This window comes from Osmerus mordax, chromosome 13 (assembly GCF_038355195.1).
Source record: "Osmerus mordax isolate fOsmMor3 chromosome 13, fOsmMor3.pri, whole genome shotgun sequence".
In the NCBI taxonomy this organism is placed as follows: Eukaryota; Metazoa; Chordata; class Actinopteri; order Osmeriformes; family Osmeridae; genus Osmerus; species Osmerus mordax.
In genome coordinates, this window is record NC_090062.1 from 3,373,369 (window position 1) to 3,394,235 (window position 20,867).

Below are 20,867 nucleotides of genomic sequence, written 5' to 3' on the forward strand. Positions count from 1 at the left end.
AGAGAGCTAGCTGTTACACAGTCTTCATCCTCTCCAGGTGATGGATGGGCCGGATGGTCGCATGTGTTCCCAGAATCAAATCTGCTGTCTGAATTAAAGTCCACTGCGTTTTTAATTCCGCATAGTTTATACCAAACTGGGCCTCATAAATGCACATCTGGAGCTTGCTGTTGAATGAGACAGCGGTGGATCAATATGTGGTTCTGTCTCTGTCAGACTCGGAGCTGTGAGGCACCAGAGACACCCTGCCCAGGTGAGAAGTCATCCAGCCCAGGCCAGAGTTCTGACCCAGACCTTGGACCGGGAAGCAGCAGAAGTGGTGGTGGGACTGGGTCAGCGTCTCTAGGTACCTCTCCAGTACCACAGTAGATCCATCGGTCACTAGTAGCTCTCATCTTTCTCACACACACACACACACACACACACGTACTGCATAGAAATCATTGTATTGACTTGTTTGTGGCTTTGACTTCCCTCTCAGTCTGAACCTGTTGACGCTGTGACGTTGTATGCTAGGTTCCATCCCTGTGCCAGAGGAACCCTCCCCCTCGGTAGTGATACAGCCACAGTTCGTCTTCCAGCCCACGTGCGCATCACCTCTTCCCATCCCACCGGAAACAGACGCTCAGCCTGTTTGCCCCAGTTCCACCGAGGAGAATGTAGCGGGGTAAGTGTTTATGTTCGGCCTCTCTTTGTTACTGGAAAGGGATTGCGTGTGTTTAGACGACAGGCCCAGCAGACAGTGGAGCCTGGAGAAGGTGAGACAGAACAGAGATGTGGGTGTTTACATTGTCACGCGCCAGGTCCCACTGAATATACAGGGGTACTTTTGGTCTTGTTGGTCTGGGAGGAAGCGGAAACAGACGATAGCATCAAGACTGGGAGGGAGGGGCCACCTGTCACTGCTGAGCTGGGAGGGAGGGGCCACCTGTCACTGCTGAGCTGGGAGGGAGGGGCCACCTGTCACTGCTGAGCTGGGAGGGAGGGGCCACCTGTCACTGCTGAGCTTGGAGGGAGGTGCCACCTGTCACTGCTGAGCTGGGAGGGAGGGGCCACCTGTCACTGCTGAGCTGGGAGGGAGGGGCCACCTGTCACGACTGCGCTGTGAGGCTGGGGCCACCTGTCACTGCTGAGCTGGGAGGGAGGGGCCACCTGTCACGACTGAGCTGTGAGGGAGGGGCCATCTGTCACTGCTGAGCTGGGAGGGAGGGGCCACCTGTCACTGCTGAGTGTGACGAGCGACGTCACAGAGGAGGGAGCTGGAGGGGAGGCCTCTCAACTATGTCAGCTGATACCCAGGCTATCCTTTCTATGTCAGGGTGTTGGATATGGGCAAAAGACTGTTTGTTTGTGGGTCTCATCTGACTGGCAGTGACTACAGCCAATCAGAGGTGGCGGATTGTGAGAGTTGCGAATCATCTTCACCCGGTGACTGTGGGAGGAATCCGTTAGCAGAAGCAGACCCCAGTGGGAAGGACCAATTAGCAAGCCAAGCAGATAGTGGGAGGGACCAGACCTTTGATCCAGACTATTGTTGGAGGAGCAACACTCCAGAGCCATCCAGCTGTGCATCTTCTGAGGTGAGTTAGCAAAAGTCCCTCACAAAACTTTAAACACACACAAACTGCTGCTGCTTTGGCAAAGTTTCCTGTTTCACATCCCTGCCAACCAGGGTGCTAGGGTGTACCAGGCAGCCCCCCCCCCCCCCCCCCAGCCCCCGTACTAGAAAGGGCATGGTTGTAGATGATGAGACTGCTGTACAATGTTGGGAGGACAAGGAGTCCCGGAGCTCTGGAGCTAAGGGGCCCTGGCAGACAATCTGGCCCAGTGAGGGAGGCTGTCTCCAGGGAGAATGTGACCCCTGTCACCCCTACCAGAGCCCTGACTGATGGCATGACTGATACGGTTATTTCTGGCAGTGCTGGGGATCCTGTAGGACATTTTCCCACTAAATTAATTACAAACAAGAGATAGAAAGAATGTGCGTTTTTTTTATCGTTATCTAGAAAGAAACACGGAAGGAACGCTTGATGTTACGTATTTGTCTATTTGGGACAATGTGGTGATTTAATCCAACTTTGCTAACTGAAGCATCTTGTTTTGAATACATGCAGGCTTAGATAGGTATTCCACTGCATTCTTGTATCCTACACTAGGCTACAGTGCGCAAATTCTTTCTACGTAGTTGTGTAATGTTTCTTTCACAGCCATCTCCAATGATGTTTAGGTTCTCCAGATGCCGGCTAGGGATATCCTTTCGTCTTATATCTTGGGTCTGAGATTGATGTCAGTCTGTCTTTAATAGCCGGAAGAATGCTCCCCTCCCCTCTGGGAATCCCGTTCTCCCAGCCTGACCCCCACCCGCCCCCGCATCAGAGGAAAGGTCACATTTGTTTATTCACAGCTCTAGAGAGGAAGGCCAGGAAAGGCCGTATTTTCTTTTTTTTTGTAAGGACAGGTTTAACGTGGTGAGGGGAAGATCAACATCTAGATGTGGTGTTCTTTTTGGATACACGATAGGCTGGAAAAAAAAGAAACTTGGTGTGGAAGAGTGCAATGTTGATTCGTCTTGTCACATGCAATCACTGGCAGTGACTGCGCTGCTGTGAATAAATTGTTTTTTAATTCATGTGTGCAAGGCTCTAGTCCTGATGACCTCAGTGGTTTGGTTGAATGGTTGTCATTTTTACTAGGCCAGTCATGTCTCTAAATATCTGTGTTTAAGACTGTGAAGACATTGAGGTTTTTATTGCTTTCCCTGGCTACTGTGAGACATGATGGAGCTATGTGAAAATCAACAGCACAGAGAAACTGAAATCTGGCACAGTCCCAGCCATACATGTGCAAATTGCAACCAGTACACTGTATCCTGGTTTGAGAAAGTTGATTTCTACGTGGTTTCCTTAGACCGTGTGTATGCGTGTGAGTGCATGCGCCGCACCTTTACATGCATAACACTCACATAAACATAACAACATAAACACAGGACCGGGAAGCAGAGGACCAGCTATCGTCGCAGTGTTCTTCAGCGCCAAACCCAAACCAAAGCAGCGAGGAGGCCCCTGGACCCCCCAGCCCCCCTGAGATCCCCTTCATCTTTCCCCACACCCGCTCGCGGCCCCCTCTCCTCCCTGCGATGCCCACCCTCCCTGAGGAGGAGGAGGACTCCCCTGAGGAGCAGGACAGCTCCTCCAGCTCTCCCAGCACGGTGAGCACGCAGCACGCCTCCTGTGGAGCTCTGACACTTTCCTCTGGCTCGTCAACACTGTGCGTTGGGTCTGTTTTTGACACATTGTGAGTCTTTGTGACTAGGGTGTTTAATGTTAGAAAGCTTTTGCGTGCCGGGTGTGTGTATGGTAGGCTAAGGGTGAGGGTGTATCAGAGCTTTGGGTTTATGATGAAAGGCTGACAGAAATTAAAAATAGACCACTTCAGGCTGTTGTCCAAAAAAGGTGGCTTGCCCAATGTTATTGTTCACTTTGAACAAAGCTATTTTCACTCTGCAGCTAAAATATGTAATCAATCCCAGGGCATGCTGTTCTCTCCTCCTTTGTCCAGATCGCTACCCTAAGTTCCTTTTATTACCAGCATTTTACCTTGATGAACTAATTGAAACATCTCTGGTAGCCAGGACAGAATGTTCAAGATCTCCAGAGATCTGTGCTCTGCTCTAAAGGGCATTTGTCGTAGCTCAGTCCTATCCTCAGTCATTTAAGGTTGAATTATTTATGTGATTAGTTGACTTACGACCAACAGTAGAGTTGTTTTGACTATTATTAGGTCATTGAGTAGCTGTTGTTCCAGATAACATGGAAGGTTTATAATGTTCTGAAATTTTACTCCAGTATGTCTTCCAGAGAATAATATTGTGCTGTATTATGGTAGTCAAACTGTCATGAAGTTAGAGTGTGGAGCTCTTTAAACGCTGGCTTAATTTGGATTAAATGTTTGCAGCCATCAAGTAGGAGAATGGATGAGTGCTTTAGCAGAGCAGCCTTCCTCCTGTGAGCACACCTTCCTCCTCTCCAGTCATAAACACAGAGCAGATAAACCCTCTTAAGAGGAATGCAGCTAACTCCGTAATCTAATCTGGGAGCATATGCCAACCAAATAAAACAATCCTCCTTTATTAAACAATACCCAGGCCTTTCAGCAACTCTGGACAGACTGTTACAGGGCTCTCTGCTGTCAGAACCCCCCTCCTGATGAAAGATTTAATTAGGATCTCATATCTGACCCATCTGTTTATTTACATGCATTCCTCTGAGGAAAGAATCAGGACACTGTGGAACTGACAAAAGATTGAGCTCAGGTCTGGCTTTTCCTGTTGGAAATGTACTTGATTTTGGTAACTATGGCTAATCAATGAGCTCCAGTCCCGCAGATCGGTCACATGATTCAGGTAAAGTTGCTTCGGCCCAGCTCTCCCTGCTGGGTTGAGGTTGAGATCCAGACTCCAGGATGTTGAGGATGTTTAGTCCCAGAGGACGACATGATCTGATGTTCGGGGTCTGAGATGTTGACGCTATGCTGATAGGCTAAGAGCACGGCTAGTTTCAACAGTCTCTCCAAACTGGCTTTAGACCACCTGTTAACCCCCAGAGCTAAGTGCCTCACTGGAATACCCAACCCCCATCTCACCCATCAAACACAGCAGCAAGTTTATTTCTTTTTCCCTTAAAAGTGCTTTGAAACAGTAATGCCCTGAAGTGGGTGTTCTTTTTTTTTTTCTTCCTGGATTCCACCACATCTATAGAGGCCCTGGCCTGCTGAAGAGCACAGAGATTTAGTGAGGAAAAGACATCCATGTTTGGCCTGTCCCAACACTGATATTAACATGAAAGCCTTGAGAAAACATAAATCCACCAAGCTAGCAAACGTATCTGTGGCAGGCAGGCAATGCGAACACAAGCATGTCATAGAGATGTGTACTTAAGCGTTAAGGTCAAAGGGCAGCCAATGGGAACGTTTCGCATCACTTTGCTGTGACACAAGCAATTGGGTGACATGTTTACTCTGATATCGCTGGGCTGGTCAGCCTTTACTGTGCTTTTAAACTTTGAATGAGTTAAATCAACATTCCACAATTTGAGTCATTGCTGTGAAAATATTTCTATTTGTGAGAGTTTCGAACATCTCCAGACTTCTGTCTTGTTCCTCTCTGCAGTACACACCAGAGAGCAGAGGGATGGTCATGACCGCCCCCACTATCATCTTCCCAAAACAGGCCACTGTAGTCCAACAAGAGGGCCGGCCTCTGGAACAGGCAAGGTACTGTAGTTCTTTGATCCGGAGTGGAGGATTATTCACGTCTGTGACTGGGGTTTAGAGCAATTTACCAGCTGAAAAACGAGCCACTTTGTCCATCGCAGCATCTTGATATTTCTAGAAAAGGAAATCCATCCATCTCCAGTGTTGTGGTAGAATGTAAATATAGACTGAGCTCTAAGAACACTGTATAAAGTCTCTCTCTTTCTCTCTCCCTCTCTCTCTCTCTGTTCTCTCTCTCTTTCTCTCTCTTTCTCTCTACCATTGTCCTTCCCTCTCTCTCTCTTTCGCACTCTATGTCTCTCAATATCTCTCTCTCTCTCCCTCTCTCTCTCTTTCTCAGACCACACAGTCCCAGATCCCGTCTCTCCAGAAACTGTCCCTCCCCCATCACCACAGTAGGTGAGTGGCCAGGCTGTCGATAGAAACAGATGGATATTTGCATGATTTTAAGTCACGGTATGTGTGCTGTAGAAGTATAATCATCCCTTGATCTGAAACAAGGCTCCACGGTTGGCTGATGCAAATTTGTGATCCTGGTCTAAGTTTGGTGATTGGTGGGTAGTCAGAGGGGGGAGAGGTCAGCTTAGAACAGCACAGGTTGAGATGAAGCCTTGATTACTGTTGATGATGGCTTGATCTCAGCTGAGATCGCAGAGAGGGCTGTAGGTTGGAGCCATTTGTCTTTGCTTGTGTTTTGATACTGTTTATGGGAGAGTTAGGGTTAGGGTTAACCTTTCTGGATGGAGTGTTTGTTTGCATGTATGAATCATGTGTATATTCATGTGCAACTGTGTGTGTGCGTATTCATGCGTGTGTCTGTGTTTCTGCGCATGTGTGTGTGTTTCTGTGCGTTTGTGTGTATGTGTGTGTTTGTCTGTCTGTGTGTGTTTCTGTGTGTGTGCGTGTGTGTCTGTGTGTATTTGTATGTATATGTGTGTGTGTCTGGTGTGTCTACGCGTGTGTGTGTGTTACTTTGTGTGTGTGCGTGTGTCTGTGTGTATTTGTATGTATGTATGTATGTGTGTGTGTGTGTGTGTGTGTCTGTGTGTGTGTGTGTGTGTCTGTGTGTGTGTGTGTGTGTCTCAGACAGCTCAGGACAGGTGCTAGACCTGGTGAAGGACCAGCTCCCAGAGCTGCAGCTGTCTGAGGAGGAGCGTCAGAAGAACCTGGAGCTGCTGGAAGAGGCCAGGAAGGTCAGCGACCGCTTCCTGACGCGCCGCGGACGCAGGTCCACCTGCAGCCTCACCGAATCCCCCACCGGTGAGACACACACAGCACGCACACAGACACTCCCACCACACACACACACCCTGCAGGTAGCCCAGGTACAAACCCTTATTCAATGGTAGAACGTAAACCAGGTTATCAGAGAACAACCAACAACAAGTATTTTAAGTGAAGTCGTTTATTTTGAGAAGTGGATTACTCTCCTCTAATCTGCACAAAGCATCGTCACGTACGTGCTCATGTCCTCAAACATCTGCTGGTGGATGCTTGCCAGCAAATTCCAGAGTAAACACGGGCCACAGTAACTTAGGGAACCAACTTCATTCCCAATTACACGTCATTCTCTCAGGCTTTGTTAATGTGAGTCAACTGATACAGAGGCCGAGGGAACGCCAACGAACACACTATTCCTTGTTTCCTACTTCCTTTTTTCCTGTTTGGTTTCATAATGTTGGAGTAAAGCCAACAGGGTTGGGTCTATCTGCAGGTCTCTCTCCCAACCCGACGCCGTCCTCCTCGCCAGTGGCATCTAGAAGCAGTTCCATCAGCACCGCCCCGCAAATCAGTACGTCCTGTTCCTGCCCTCTCGACATACGTGGTTAAAAGCAGAACCGAGGATCGAACTTGTCGTCCTACATGATCCTCTGGTCTCTGTTTCAGGTGTGGGACCCGCAGAAGTGAACTACGCCAGCCAGCCTGTCAGTCCGGTAAGGCTTACAGTCTACTCTATACTCGGTGTCAACGTTTGTTCTCCCTGGCGGTAGTGCAGGTTGGTGTGGTTGGTAACGGTATTGGTGTTGTCATGGTTTCCCCCAGCGCTTGGAGATTCCTCTAGTGAGGGAGCAGGTGGATCCAGGATCACCAGAGCAGGAGGTCAGCACAACACCGTCTCTCACTCACCTCTCACTCAATGGCCCAAACACAGCTGCAGTTATCAGACATTCCATGTGGTTGTGGCAGATTGAACACTGGAATAGAATCTTCCTTCTTCTGTCTGGATGTGCTGCTCCCAGGGCACCAGGCGATTGGTGGACTGGAAGCCCAATGAGAAGCGGAAGGTGTCTTCCGGCACCCTGACCCCCCGCCACGCCGGCCCCTCCCCCACCAGGGAGCCCAGTGGGGGCCAGAAGGAGAACTGTGACCCCCGGGTTTCCAAGAAGAGCCCCGTTCCTGTGCTGGTTAACAAGCCGGAGGAGGGTCCGGTCCGAAACCCCAGCCAGACCCCGGCCACGGGCGTGGCCAAGCCCGTCCCCCGGCCCCCGACCCAGCAAGCCCCCTGCACGGCCGAGATCAAGACCATCGGAGCCTTTCCCCCTCTCATGAGAGCCGTGTCCTGGGACACGGTGGGGACCCTCAACGCCCGCAACGGGGCGCCCAACTTCTCCCCCAAGACGGAGGAGACCTTCTCGTTCACAGACAAACCTCGGGAGGGCCCGCACAAGTCATCGGGGTACAAGGACTTCCCCGCCCAGCCCGTCAACGTGCAGAAACTGTCCAAACTGAGAGAGGTACGATGCAGGCTAGTCTTCCAGCAGGGCCAGAGATCTGCTCATCCTTTTGCTTTCTTGTCCAAATGTTTACGTGACATTTGTTTTGCCTCCTTTTATTGGCAAAATACCAGAGGGAATGTAGTGTCGTTTACGACCATCAACTACCAGAGCATGAAAGACATGCAAGCCAAGTTCATTGTTTCTAAAGCCCTCTTTTGTTTATATCCCGTGTACAGGAACATAAGCTGATACGAAATCAAAGTGTGGGCTCCAAGCTGCCAGACCTGAGTGAAACAGCTGAACAGGAAAGAGGTACAGCAGTCAGTGTAGCCTATGCAGGAAATATACCAGGGTATAGAGGGGACCAGATCAAGGCTTCCATTCTATGGGCTACGTCAAAGGAAATGTGTCCTAACTGACCCAGAGAGGGACTGGAAACATGACATGTTTTGCTGCGTGTGTTCACGTTCTGCTGTGTGTGTGTTCATCTCCTGGTCTGGCGTTTGACTGGCAGGTCAACCTGTTTTCCATACACTTGCTCGTCCCAGAAATGCAGTACTGAGTTTAGGCCAGCAGAGGGTGTGATTGGGACGACATTAAGTGTGTATGATCAGACGCTGAGAAACAAAGCTATGTTTAATCCCCCTGCTGAATGGCTATTAGAATGATGTTAGCAGGCTTTGTTCTGTTCCTGGTAAAGGTGAGTGGTCTGCCTCTCTGCCCTCAGGCCTGTCCCCCCTCCCCCCTCCAGGCTCCCCCTCTGATGAGGAGACCAAGGAGAAGTCGGACTCCATGCCCAACATCTCAGATGTGATGCTGAGGAAACTCAAACTTCACAGAGGTCTACCAGGCTGGTGTGTGACAAGGCCAAACCTACAGCTAAGACGTGCCAACTCATTCAGCTTTCCCTTTGCTCGCCGACAAACACTGTCTGTTTTCTTTTGATTCCAGTGCACCTCCCCTCACAGAAAAAGAAGTTGAGGTAGGTATCAAAACGGTCGGTTGCACACAGCTAGATCACAGAAGCTAAACAGCCCTGACGTTGTTATGCAAAGTGAAATACTGTAGACTTTGGAGTTGTGTACTATCTCCTTCTGATGGAGGCTAATTTGGGCCTGTGTGATTTCCCGTCTCTATGGAGAGAGTGCAAACATGGGGCTGTGCGAGTGTGGTCCCTGCCTGTCGCCCCGCCCAGCATCCCCCACGGGGATACATCTGCAGGAGGACAGCCAGAGGTCCAAGCTTTCCTGTCCTCTCTGGCCTCTGCTCTTCTACGCTTTCTGCTCTGTTCTCTCTGCTCTCTCTACTATCTGCTCCCTCCTCCCTGCTCTCTCTCTCTCTCTCTCTCATGTTCTACTCTCTCTCTCCCTCTCTCTCATGTTTTACTCTCTCTTTCTCTCTCTCTCTCTCTCTCTCTCTCTCTCGCTCTTTCTCTCTCATTTTCTACTCTTTCTGCTCTGTTCTCTCTGCTCTCTCTACTATCTGCTCCCTCCTCCCTGCTCTCTCTCTCTCTCTCTCTCATGTTCTACTCTCTCTCTCCCTCTCTCTCATGTTTTACTCTCTCTTTCTCTCTCTCTCTCTCTCTCTCTCTCTCGCTCTTTCTCTCTCATTTTCTACTCTTTCTGCTCTGTTCTCTCTGCTCTCTCTACTATCTGCTCCCTCCTCCCTGCTCTCTCTCTCTCTCTCTCTCTCTCTCTCTCTCTCTCTCTCTCTCTCTCATGTTCTACTCTCTCTCTCTCTCTCTCTCATGTTCTACTCTCTCTCTCTTTCTCTCTCTCTCTCTCTCTCTCTCTCTCTCTCTCTCTCTCTCTCTCTCTCTCTCTCTCTCTCTCTCTTTCTCTCTCATTTTCTACACTTTCTGCTCTGTTCTCTCTGCTCTCTCTACTATCTGCTCCCTCCTCCCTGCTCTCTCTCTCTCTCTCTCTCTCTCTCTCTCTCTCTCTCTCTCTCTCTCTCTCTCTCTCTCTCGCTCTCTCGCTCTCTCTCTCTCTTTCTCTCTCTCTCTCTCTCTCTCTCTCTTTCTCTCTCATTTTCGACTCTCTCTGCTCTGTTCTCTCTCGATCGGATCTCTCTCTCTACTCTGTTCTCGCTGCCCTCCTGCTCTCTGTGTGCAGCATTCCACACTTTGTTCCACCAACATAGATTTGCTTTGATCAAGTACAGCTTTGTGGGGGGGGGGGGGGGGGGGGGGTTATTGCACATTACAGTCTGGTTCAGCTCAGCCTCAGTAGCTAGAAGATTCCACACTCAAAGTAATTTGTTGGTGGGCATCCCCTCAGTTTTCTGTGTTGCTTGTTTTGCAGTGGCCCATGCAAGCACGTTATCAGGGTCCCTCTCACTGCTGTTTATTCCTTCAGTCTTATTCTACACACCCTAAGTATGTCAATGTTTTCTCGGGGTGAACTTGAATTGACCTGACCCCACTAACCCAACTGTGTGTTGGTGTGCAGTGTGATGGTTGGTCTCCATCCTCAATAGTCAGCTCTAATGTGTCCCCGATGAGCGTTCAGCCCGTTTTCAACACGGTCACATCCTCTCTGCAGAACGCGTTTGTTCAGCTGTCGCTGGCATTCCGGAACGACAACTATACCCTGGAGACGCGTCTGAAGCAGGCGGAGCGGGAGCGGAACCTGACGGAGGAAAACACGGAGAAGGAACTGGAAGAGTTCAAAGGCTCACTCAAGGTCAGAGGTCATGCTAGCAGAGGTAGCGGACTGACTAGCATTGTTAGCTGCGTGCACAACTACCAATCCTGGATCAATCACTAAGAGTCTATGTGGGGGGAAGATTAGAAAAAATGGAATGACATTGCGTTTTTGTTCACTAGAATGTTCCATTTTGCTGCTTGTGTTGTTGCAGACCACCGCCCCCCAGTGGCAGACTTCTGACCAGCGGGATTCGTACCAGTGCCTCATAGAGACCTTAGCTGTCCTGCACCGCCTGGCCACCCGACTGTCCAGCAGGGCGGAGATAGTGGGGGCCGTGCGACAGGTAATACAGCCCAGTGGGCTCAGAACCCAGAAGCAACTCCTGAATGAGAAAAGCAAGCAGAAAAGTGCATGTGAAACATCACTTTTTTCCCCTATCATGAGAAAAAATCCTGTCTCCTCGAAAGTGGCCGTTGGAATGTTTGTTTTCCGACAGATAAGTTATTTGTCAAGGATTTTGTCTGATGTTTTGGTTTCCCTAAAGGTTATACTTCTGGCCAAAGAAAACTCAGTGAATGCGTAGAGAAATGTTCCGGGCTTAGCCCCCACTGAATGGTTGAAGATAATATTTACTGAGGAGGTGACGTTGTCACAGCTGTACTGCACCAGTAATGAGGCCTTCCCCTGCCCTGGCACACTCACATTTAGATTCCCCCCAGAACTAAATACCTTCTTCATAACAAGACAATACAAGGCCTGCAGCATTGACCCAGTACAACCCTGCTATTACACTTCAGCAATTACTGCTAGGTGGCTCCCTGATTCTTCATCAGTTGGAGAAGAGAGACAAGTTCACAGTAGCAGGGCAGCGTTGACGCTGTGCTGCGTGTCCCCAGGAGAAGCGGATGAACAAGGCCACGGAGGTGATGATGCAGTACGTGGAGAACCTGAAGAGGACCTATGAGAAGGATCGCGCCGAGCTGACAGAGTTCAAGAAGCTGGCCAATCAGAACTCCAGCCGTTGCTATGGAGGGTCCATAGACACTGGGGGTAATGGACCGGGAGACTGGCTCAAACAGTCTCAGCACTGATGTTTATAGTTAGGATTTCTGTTTTGGTTGCCCTTAAGGTTATCCTTCTGACCAAAAGGAGCTTGGTTTACAGTTTGATCCTAACTCTGACTGTGTTGTCCTGTGTGTTTAATGTCTAGATGATGGAGTTCCACGCCCATCCAGATCCATGTCTCTGACCCTGGGGAAGGTAAGGTATAAAGTTGTACTGTATCTGTGTGTGTGCATGTGTGTGTGTGTGTGCTTGTGCACGTGCTATCTCAGATGTACAGATCTCATACCTCTCACATTATAAAATCTGAATTGTTTACATTTTCCACCTCTCCCTTCTTCCTCTCGCCCTCTGCTCTTCCTCCCCCTCTCTACCACTCCTTTTTAGGCTTTGCCCAGGAGGAGGGTCAGTGTAGCCGTGGTCCCTAAATTTAACCTCCTAAACATCCCTGGTCAGACTCCCGTCATTGCCGGCCCAGTCCCTACCCCTGCTACTGGACCCAACCTTGGTCCTGGTCCTGGTTTTGGTTCTGGGCCTGGTTTTGGTTCTGCTCCTGGTTTTGGTTCTGCTCCTGGTTTTGGTTCTGCTCCTGGACCTGGCTTCGGAGCCAACCCTGGCTCTGGACTTCCTGTTCTCGTAGGTCTTAGCCTTGTGTCTCAACCGTGTAAACACTAAGTTCAGCGTATCTCCCTGCCCATGCTCACTGACTCTCATTGTGTTCATGTTTGTCGTTCTGTTCCAGTGTGAGGCTAACGCCGTGAAAAGCAACACTCTCACAGAGTCTGGACAGCCAGCCCGGGCTGAGAGGTGGGCTTCCGTGTGCTTGGACATCATGACCTCTAGAAGCATGGCTTGGAAACGTGCATACGACAGACATGCATAGTCCCAAGCAGTATATCTGATTGTGTGTTCTTCCAGGCTTCCAAGGTTAGGTCAGCGTTCTGCGAAACAATGGACCATAATGTTCATCCAGCCTTATCAGAGCATATCTGCTGCTCTATCAGGACGGGTGGTGGATTTGTTGCCTCCAGGATGTGCTTGCTGGGGGGGACAGTCCCAGATTAATCACAGAGCAGGGTGGACCAGGGACCTTTTCACAGCACAGCACCACGTTTATGCAGCTAGCGATTATATGCGGGCTCCAAATAAACGGTGCTAGCATTCCATAAAAACCCTGCAGCTGCAACTGATTGATATGCTATTCTGAGATGTAATCTAAACATTTGTGCTAAGGAGCCTGACAGAAACCAGGCAGACCTCAAGCTCTCGCCCCGGCCTCGGAATAAGGTGAGAGCTGGGGAAGCGTGCTGAAAGGCTAGCTCTAAGCCAGCATCTCAGATGAGCAAGAGAGGAGAGAGAGAGGGAGAGACATAGCAAGAGAGGGAGTGAGAAAGAGAGAGAGAGCGAGGGAGAGAGGGAGCGAGGGAGGGAGGGAGGTGGAAATACGTAGAAAGAGAAAAGAAGTAGAAAGCTGTAGCCTGAATAATAACAAGCGTGCAAAGTGCCTGCTCGGTCAAACCCAGCGAGGTGTTTAAGAGCCCCCGTGTACACATTCTTGCCTTTGTACTTTGGGTTTTTTTACGCAAGCTTGGTCGTCAGCGATGGTGGCACACACGCACAGTGCCTTTCAACTGTGTTCCAGTCCGTCCATTAAGACAAGGCCAGGGTGTTGTGATGGAAAGCCTAATGACCAGCCTCCCTCCTCTGTATAATGACTGTTCTCGTATAGACAGCCAGGGCTGACTGTTCTTTCCTATGTGAAACAATGCAGTGGAAAGATGGGTCCGGAGCAGGAAGGAGAGCCCTCCGCAGCAGCCAAGCTCCCTGTCAACCTCGACGACATCAGGGCTGAGATCAGGGCTGAGATCAAGGCAAAGATGGAGGAGGAGTTCTACAAAAAAGGGTAAGGAACGCATATGCACACACACACACACACGTGTTCCAACCAACACACATACTCACACACACACACATGCATGCACACACGCACACACACAGCACACCTTCAATGTCCAGTCTGACTCTGATTATTGAGAGAATTGAGATCCATGTTTTCAATTGAATTCCTCTGCAAAGCATGTCAGCCTGTCAGGCACACAGACAGACTTTACACAGACACTTTCACAATGAGATGCACCTGCTTTTACTGAATGTAAAGTAAAACCATGTTCTAACACAGTTACCAAGAGGGTCTGAAGCTAACTAAAGAGCTCAAGGAAGTGAAGGAGGAGGAAGAGGAAGGGGAAGAAAAAGAGGAGGAGCCAGAAAAACCGAAAGAGGAAGACAGAAAGGAGCGAAAGAGTAAAAGGTGAATATATATCTGGGTAGAAGGCATATATTTAAATTTAGAAATGTTCTTGCTGTATGTGAACAATATAAAAACATGAGACAATATTCAACTGTTTTTACAGTAAAGTGGAGGAGGTCCTGGTCGTGGTTGATCGTCTTTGTCCAAAGATATTCCGGTGTAACCGTCTGCTATGGATTACCCTGTCACTGTTTCTGGTCCTGTTCCTGGTCGTCAACATTTTCACGTACTTCAGTGACCGCTACAACAGCCACGGGGACATGTCAGCTGACAAAGCCATGGCTCAAGGCAAGAAGAAGATCTTTGGACTGAATGTTGGAGTACAGCCAAAGAACCCTCCTACAGAATAACCCCCCCCCACCCCTCCCCCATCTATCCTCTTCTTCCAAAGACTCTTTCTCATCATGCTTGAATACAGCATTGTGACTATCTAGGGTTCAAGGATGTAGCTTTTTGGGAGTGTTTATTTGGTTTTGCTTTTTTTCTTATCATCCACTTCAAGTTCTATTTATGTTGTTTTAGGAAGTCTGCCAGGTTGTTTGTGATGGTGAGAAGCATAGACAATTACTGTTTAGGGACCAGTATCAAGTGTGGTGAAATACATGTTCTTCTATAGTCACATCGGATACATGTCCAGTATGCTTTGTTCTCCTGCGTTGAATGTCATCCTGAAAGAATGAATGTGGCCTCTGGCGACTATGAATACTTTCGGTACCTCCAGATAAACGGTGGTCACGAGACAAGTGTACATTAATGTACCCCACCATTGATACTGTGTTCTCTCAGGTGTACCAAGGCGACGACTCTGAGAAAGAGAGGTTTACGGAAATATTTAAGTGATTGAAATTGAGTTACAGTATGGTCTTTACCTTTGACGAACATTATCTATGTTGTGTATTTAAACAGATACTTTTTGTTTTGGTAAACTATTATGTAAGCACATTCCAAAGTAGCACCAAAGTGCAATATGTTTTGCAGCTGACAGTTCTTGTTTGTGTCATTGTGGTCTGTGTCCTCAGAGCACTGAACGACAACTCATGTACGCCCGCACTTTTAGACAGCATGAGACTATTCTGTTTTTAAAATCTTCCAAGTGTGCCAGCGTTGTATTGTTTCTATGTTGTGTGTGTCCCCCCCCCCACCTTGAAATAAAGGTGCCTTAAAACTCCCTGCAATCTTTTCAATCGTGATAAGTTCCATCAGGTGCAGTTTCAAGCCAACAGGTGTTTTAGCGGAATGCTAACTTTGACCTGCCAAAAAAGAGACATTGCATTTGAGCGGCTAAGTGAAATAAGGATTGTTTATTTCAGAACAGATGATACTACCAACCTCTCATTGCAGCAGCTCGTTTCAAGAAACCTCTCACATTATGTAACTGACTTCATCAAGATGAAGCACTGTCACACGAAGGCTGTACAAAGTCATTGTACAAAGTACACCGTACACTGAACTAAGTCATCGTATTCCCATTAGTCCATAATCATGACAAACAGACAAAAGAAAACCCTCCTGGTGCTGATTGGCGACCCCTGCCTGCGTCATGTCCTGTTGGCCGGGCTCTGGCTGAGATGTTTTGCTGGAAGTGGGATGTTGCAGGGTTGTCCCTGGAACATGACTAGCGGTATGTGTCAGAGGCACATTAGAGGATGTCAGGATTCTGATGCTTTTTAATAACTGAAGGCTGGAGGCAGGAAGCTCTTGTGCAACCAGGCCTCATGTTGACTGACTCTGAGGAGGGGTTTTTAAATGATGTCCTAAGCTGGATTCATTCTGAATAGTTGAGGATTTAATACCTTGAACATATAAAAGCAAAGAGAAGGATAACTGGTTGTTCTCGAATAAAAGAGCATCGACTCTTGAAACAGCTTTTCAAGCTTTTTATCAGTTTCATAGCACTCCAATCAGTAAATATACATCTCCTCACCCTACTTAATGTGAAAATGCTGAAACATAACTGAAAAACATGACTGAAAGTGAAAACATCACCTTTTTTGTAATGAATGATGTTACCAGTACAAGCTTTGTCTTAATACCGTGTTCTGTTAACTTGTTGGCTCTCCTCTCTTTTTCTTGGACCTGGTAGCTGTAGTATGTGACCTCTTTTGATGTAAGCCGTACACTCCGCTTCCTCTTCCTGTTCCCTGCTGCCTGTTGGCCCGGTGACCACCTCATCCCACTGGTCGGTTGTTCGTCAGGGCATTCAGTCCACACCAGCCCAACCTTCTGGAAGGAATCACCTCTCTCTCAACCCACAAGTTCCCAGATACACAGAGGAACACTGGGAGCCCAGCTGAGCTCTAATAGATGATCACTATGATGAAGTTCTGGATCTTGTTTCTGCTGCTGATTCCAGCTCTGACCATCTCCAGGCTCAAGACTAGTCCCAGAAGCTTAAAAGGTAAAGTATTTTTATTCATTATCTGATGTTTTCAAACGTGTTTCTCATGTACATGGACATTGAAAGAACATATTTTCTATGTATGCCTCAGAATGATTATTAGGATTTTCTTACTTGTATTATTGTTATTTTGTTACTTGATTTTGTAAAATGTTGCTTGACATAATAGTATTATCCTATACACTTCAGTACTATTTGAATGCGTATTCTGTATTTAAATATTAAGATAATACAACTTTTTATAGAATGTATATACTGTATATACAGTATATTGTGATTATTACATATTATTCAAATATACAGTGAATAGCTTTGCCTTTTATTTATTCATTACTGCATAGTTGTTAAATACAGAACCACCTAACTGTGTTTGATCTATATTTTTGGTTTAAATATCAAAAATGGTTGGTAAAAACCTTTAGAATATAAAAACCAATACAATTAGTTTGCATTAAACAAATGCCATACTATTTGTCCTCCTCAGTTTTCCCAGATGGTCACACAGTCGCAGGTGTGTTTCAAGTGAGCTACAAGACCACCCAGAACCAGGTGATGTATGCCTACAACGTGTCGGAGGCCAGAGAGCTGTGTCAGTCGCTGGGGGTGACCATCGCCTCCAAGGCCCAGGTGGAGGAGGCCCTCAGCAGGGGTCTGGAGACATGCAGGTGAGGAGGTCCCTGATTCACACCTCCAGAGGAGAACTTTAATATACCGTCACATGACAATGAGACTCACAAACAGGGGTTTTCATCCGTTCCTCATACAGAGAGCAACTGTTTTACTGACCGTGGTACTGTTTACTGTGGTAAGGTGTTTAAGATCTCCTGCATGCTCTCCCTGTGGTTTGTCTTCAGGTACGGCTGGATCGATGAGCATTTTGCTGTAATCCCCCGTGTCACAGCCAGCAAAATATGTGGAAATAACCAGACAGGGGTTGTGACGTGGAGAGCTTCTGTCCAAAAACAATTTGATGTGTTCTGCTTTAACCAAACAGGTATGGGACATTTAGCTCTTAAATCGTTTATTGATGACATTCCAAAAGGTCTTGCTGACTCACAAGAGCAGAGGACGTGCAGGTCTTTTACTGTTGCCCAGAACTGACCCGTTTATTTTGGAGTCATGTTTCTGGCGTTTGTCCAGTACAGAGAATACCGTCATCCCCATACTCTCATATCCGCTTGTGCTTGTGAGGAGATTATCTGGAATTGTACGAACGTGAACGGAAGGGAAAAAAGGGAAATTCAATAAAACCTCTCACATCAACTTCCTGTGCAGTCACTTGGAGGGGGGGGGGGGGGGGCTGGGGGGGGGGCGAGGGGGGGCTGGCAGGAGGAGGAGTAGAGGAGGGGTAGAGGAGAGTGGCCAAGTTGTACGAACGGAGGGAACTGAACAAGTATGGCCAACTGTCTAAGGGGCATCCCTTTCAGGATGCGAATGCACTGACCCAGTCGCATGAAATCTGTCATTCGAACATGTTTGACAAACTCGCCGACTTAAACATGCGCTTCCTCCACAGAGTCACAATTGGAGGATGCGCCCACCGATAGCCCTGCGGCCGTGAGCGAGCCGAGGGAGCGAGGGCCTCGTCCTCCTCTCTCAGAGGGTGGACCCTCCGTCATCAATCACCTCGTCCTGTCCCGGCATCCATCCTCCCAGTCCACTCCCCAGTCTCGCCCCTCCACCTCCCCCCCCCTCTCTCCAGACAACCCGGCGGAGGAAGACAATGAACTGCCTCTGTCCGTGAGCGCTGCTGGCTCTGCTGTTGGAGGTCTGTGATGTTCCAACAGTTCAGACAACATGTTGTGCTGCCTTTTGTGATCACTGTCGTCAGTCATTGCCCAAACATTCCGAATAGAAAGTACTAATTGGTGTATGTTTTGCTTTGTGTTAACAGCCATACCAAAAGCACTGATGATCAGCTCGACTTTTCTGCTTTTCCTGACTGCGGCTGCCGTCCTCTGGTACTTCAAAATGTAAGTGGGTTCACATTTAGTTGTAAGGAATGGCTGCCGGTCATTGTCAGAATCCTTCTGTTCATTTTGTTTCTTTTAAAGAAAGAGAAGCTGGTTCCTGTGCTGGGGAGCTGAGCAGGAGAAGGAGAGCGTGGAGGCGGAGGAGTGGACCCCCACCTGGAAGAAGGACCAGCCGGAGGGCCAGAGGGAGCCTGAGGAGGACGGCTGCAGAAACACAGCCGGCAAAGTCAGCGTCAACAACAACATTGACTCCAAGACATCCACAGACACAGTGCCTTGATACGTCCAGGAGAATGGCTTCTCAGGCACCAGATGTTTAACTTTTTACATTTATGTACGTTTTGTAACAACGGTATTGACCACAGTATGTGCTGTTGAAATGCATTTATTATGCATGAAAGGTTTTTGTTCGAGACACTACCTGACACGTGTGGGCTACAGACAGATTTGAATTTGAAATTGAAATGGCTTTTAGCCACTAGATGGTGATGTTACAGTTGTAAGGCAATCCAGAACGGTGCAATTGCAGCAGTCTGTTGAGAACGGATTGTGTTTCAGTAGTTTAGGAATAATATATGCAGTAGGCCTGAATATTCTGCTATGCAGACTGGTAACTTGCTTTCTCATTTAAACTCATTCAATTGGCTCACACTGTCAAAAAAGATCACGGTCATCCTTGTGACATGTATTATTGTAATTTTTTTAATAAATTTGTACCGAGGTAATTACCTGCTCCTTTTTTTATTGTTCCTGGTTATGACATTATTGTGCTATAATCTGTAAAATATAAGTAATAGAGTGAGAATGTTTACATCTTTATTGATGACAAGTATGCTAAAAAGGGTCAGTTTATCGTAGCCTCTGGTCATCCAGAAATGCACAAAGAAGAACAAGGAGAAGGCATGTTTGTACATGGAGTCTACTAGACTAAATTCACAAATGTTTTCAGTGTCATGTCTTACAGCAACAACAAAAAACTAAACAATAGTGCATGAGAGTGAAATCTTGCATAATCATACAAATAGAAATTGATACATGTTCTATGGAGATTCGAACAAAACATTGCCAATCTGTCAAGCCTGACTGTTACACGGTCTATAGATGTTTCTGACTGTGCTCACAGTAACCTCCGAACAGCCCCTGACATCCCATCCAATCAGAGGAGAGACAGTGGAACCAGACCAGACTTCATTCATCACTGCCAGAGCCGGGTTCCAGTCCTTCAGATAAACACTGTCTCTCTCAGCAGCTGTGACCGCCCAGCAGAAGCCTGACAGTGAGGCGGACTTGCCAACAGACGGACAATGTTTCCTACCCCAGATCTCCCTCTTGGAGAAAACCAAAACATTGCATAACAGAGCACAAATGTTCCCAGATGTACTGTAAGGACAGGACTTTGTTGACTAGAATTGCTTTTCTGTGTTTTTTTTGGAACAACATACATGCAGTAAGACAAATGATATCCTTTGAATGGGTGAGATTGTGTTTGTAATGATACATCCGTGGGCGAGAAATATCATTTGGTGAATATCGATATCGGTTTGCATGCTATGAGACACAGTCGAGGTCCATCTTGTGGTCAGACTGGCTGCATGCTGACAGCCTCGGACTTCACAGCGTCCACTAGAAAACTGAGTTCATTGCAGAGCGTCTCGTGGCGGTAGGCCATGCGGATCTGAGCCACGTTGGTTCGCCGGATGTCGTTCCCCTCGGGCCCATCCTTCAGGTAACTTGCACCCAGGAAGTGCTTCTTCTCCTGGAAACACCACATGTACGAGAGACTATGTCACAGAAGGCTCATGATAAAACAGCGGGATTCTGACGTCACAGTAGTAGGCAGGGATGCGTAGGACATGAAGTGTTGGACCGAGGCTGTGTACCTGGTGGGACAGGCCACTCTGCAGCACGCTATTCCTGGCTATCTCACACACATCACAGGTGCTCAGCTTCCACAGCTGGGCTGCAATGGCATACTCCTCCATCAGGGCCTCCTGCAGAGCACATGGAGACATGCAGCTGGTTACCATCTCTCTCACACACACACACACACACACACACACATGCAGGGAGGACGACAGGTGTTCAGGCTGAGAGGGATCAGGGTACCTTGGTGTAGTGGAACTGCATGGGGTCGTCAGTGGAGAGGGAGACACACAGGCCCTTGTGCAGGAACTCTCGGAGGGGGTTCTTGGAGTACTCCAGAAAGAGGCTGTTGTTGCTGAGGGGGGACATGGCGATGGGCACCTGGGCCAGGTAGTACAGGTACTGCAACACTGGACTCTGGGAGGCCACGAGTATGTGGTTACAAATAAAGTTTGATTTGAATAGCCTGTTTCACAAGACAATGTCACAGAGAGCTTCACATAGAACCGCACCTAAACCAACCTAAAAATCTCCATTGGTCTACATAAACAATTTCTCACTTTGGATAAAACTGTCTGGTAAATAAACTAATTTAAATATACTGTTGTTTAATCAATCTTCTGTACC

The 20,867-nt window shown here is 48.0% G+C and overlaps 3 protein-coding genes across 5 annotated transcripts in view; 2 read left to right on the forward strand and 1 right to left on the reverse strand.

The window, feature by feature from the left end:
• The first annotated feature begins 218 nt into the window (after window positions 1–218).
• On the forward strand, window positions 219–15,174 carry mrvi1 (murine retrovirus integration site 1 homolog). Of its 2 annotated transcripts, XM_067249360.1 has the most exons (23): window positions 219–346; window positions 517–667; window positions 1,373–1,584; window positions 2,997–3,208; window positions 5,168–5,271; window positions 5,612–5,670; window positions 6,358–6,531; window positions 6,986–7,063; window positions 7,159–7,205; window positions 7,315–7,371; window positions 7,512–8,006; window positions 8,225–8,300; window positions 8,716–8,842; window positions 8,940–8,970; window positions 10,532–10,672; window positions 10,848–10,979; window positions 11,533–11,686; window positions 11,847–11,896; window positions 12,086–12,334; window positions 12,441–12,505; window positions 13,470–13,601; window positions 13,878–14,006; window positions 14,110–15,174. In XM_067249360.1, the coding sequence occupies exons 4-23, from the start codon at window positions 3,137–3,139 to the stop codon at window positions 14,354–14,356; spliced, it is 2,619 nt and encodes an 872-aa protein (XP_067105461.1). In that variant the 5' UTR covers window positions 219–346; window positions 517–667; window positions 1,373–1,584; window positions 2,997–3,136; the 3' UTR covers window positions 14,357–15,174. The 2 variants fall into 2 exon arrangements, with proteins under 2 accessions (XP_067105461.1, XP_067105460.1); XM_067249359.1 differs by lacking the exons at window positions 219–346; window positions 517–667; window positions 1,373–1,584; ... (1 more) ...; window positions 5,168–5,271; window positions 5,612–5,670 and having other exon boundaries at window positions 6,100–6,531.
• Window positions 15,175–16,310: 1,136 nt separating this feature from the next.
• On the forward strand, window positions 16,311–19,153 carry lyve1a (lymphatic vessel endothelial hyaluronic receptor 1a). The gene is made up of 6 exons (XM_067248941.1): window positions 16,311–16,404; window positions 16,889–17,069; window positions 17,259–17,398; window positions 17,921–18,172; window positions 18,299–18,377; window positions 18,459–19,153. The coding sequence occupies exons 1-6, from the start codon at window positions 16,311–16,313 to the stop codon at window positions 18,655–18,657; spliced, it is 945 nt and encodes a 314-aa protein (XP_067105042.1). The 3' UTR covers window positions 18,658–19,153.
• Window positions 19,154–19,179: 26 nt separating this feature from the next.
• The window catches only part of ampd3a (adenosine monophosphate deaminase 3a), an 11,625-nt gene continuing 9,937 nt past the window's right edge, over window positions 19,180–20,867 (reverse strand). For both annotated transcript variants that reach the window (XM_067248939.1, XM_067248940.1), the window contains 3 exons: window positions 20,484–20,657; window positions 20,258–20,368; window positions 19,180–20,133 (listed from right to left, as the gene is read on the reverse strand). In XM_067248939.1, the coding sequence (XP_067105040.1) occupies window positions 19,957–20,133; window positions 20,258–20,368; window positions 20,484–20,657 (462 nt within the window). In that variant the 3' untranslated portion in view covers window positions 19,180–19,956. The remainder of the gene's footprint in view (window positions 20,134–20,257; window positions 20,369–20,483; window positions 20,658–20,867) is intronic.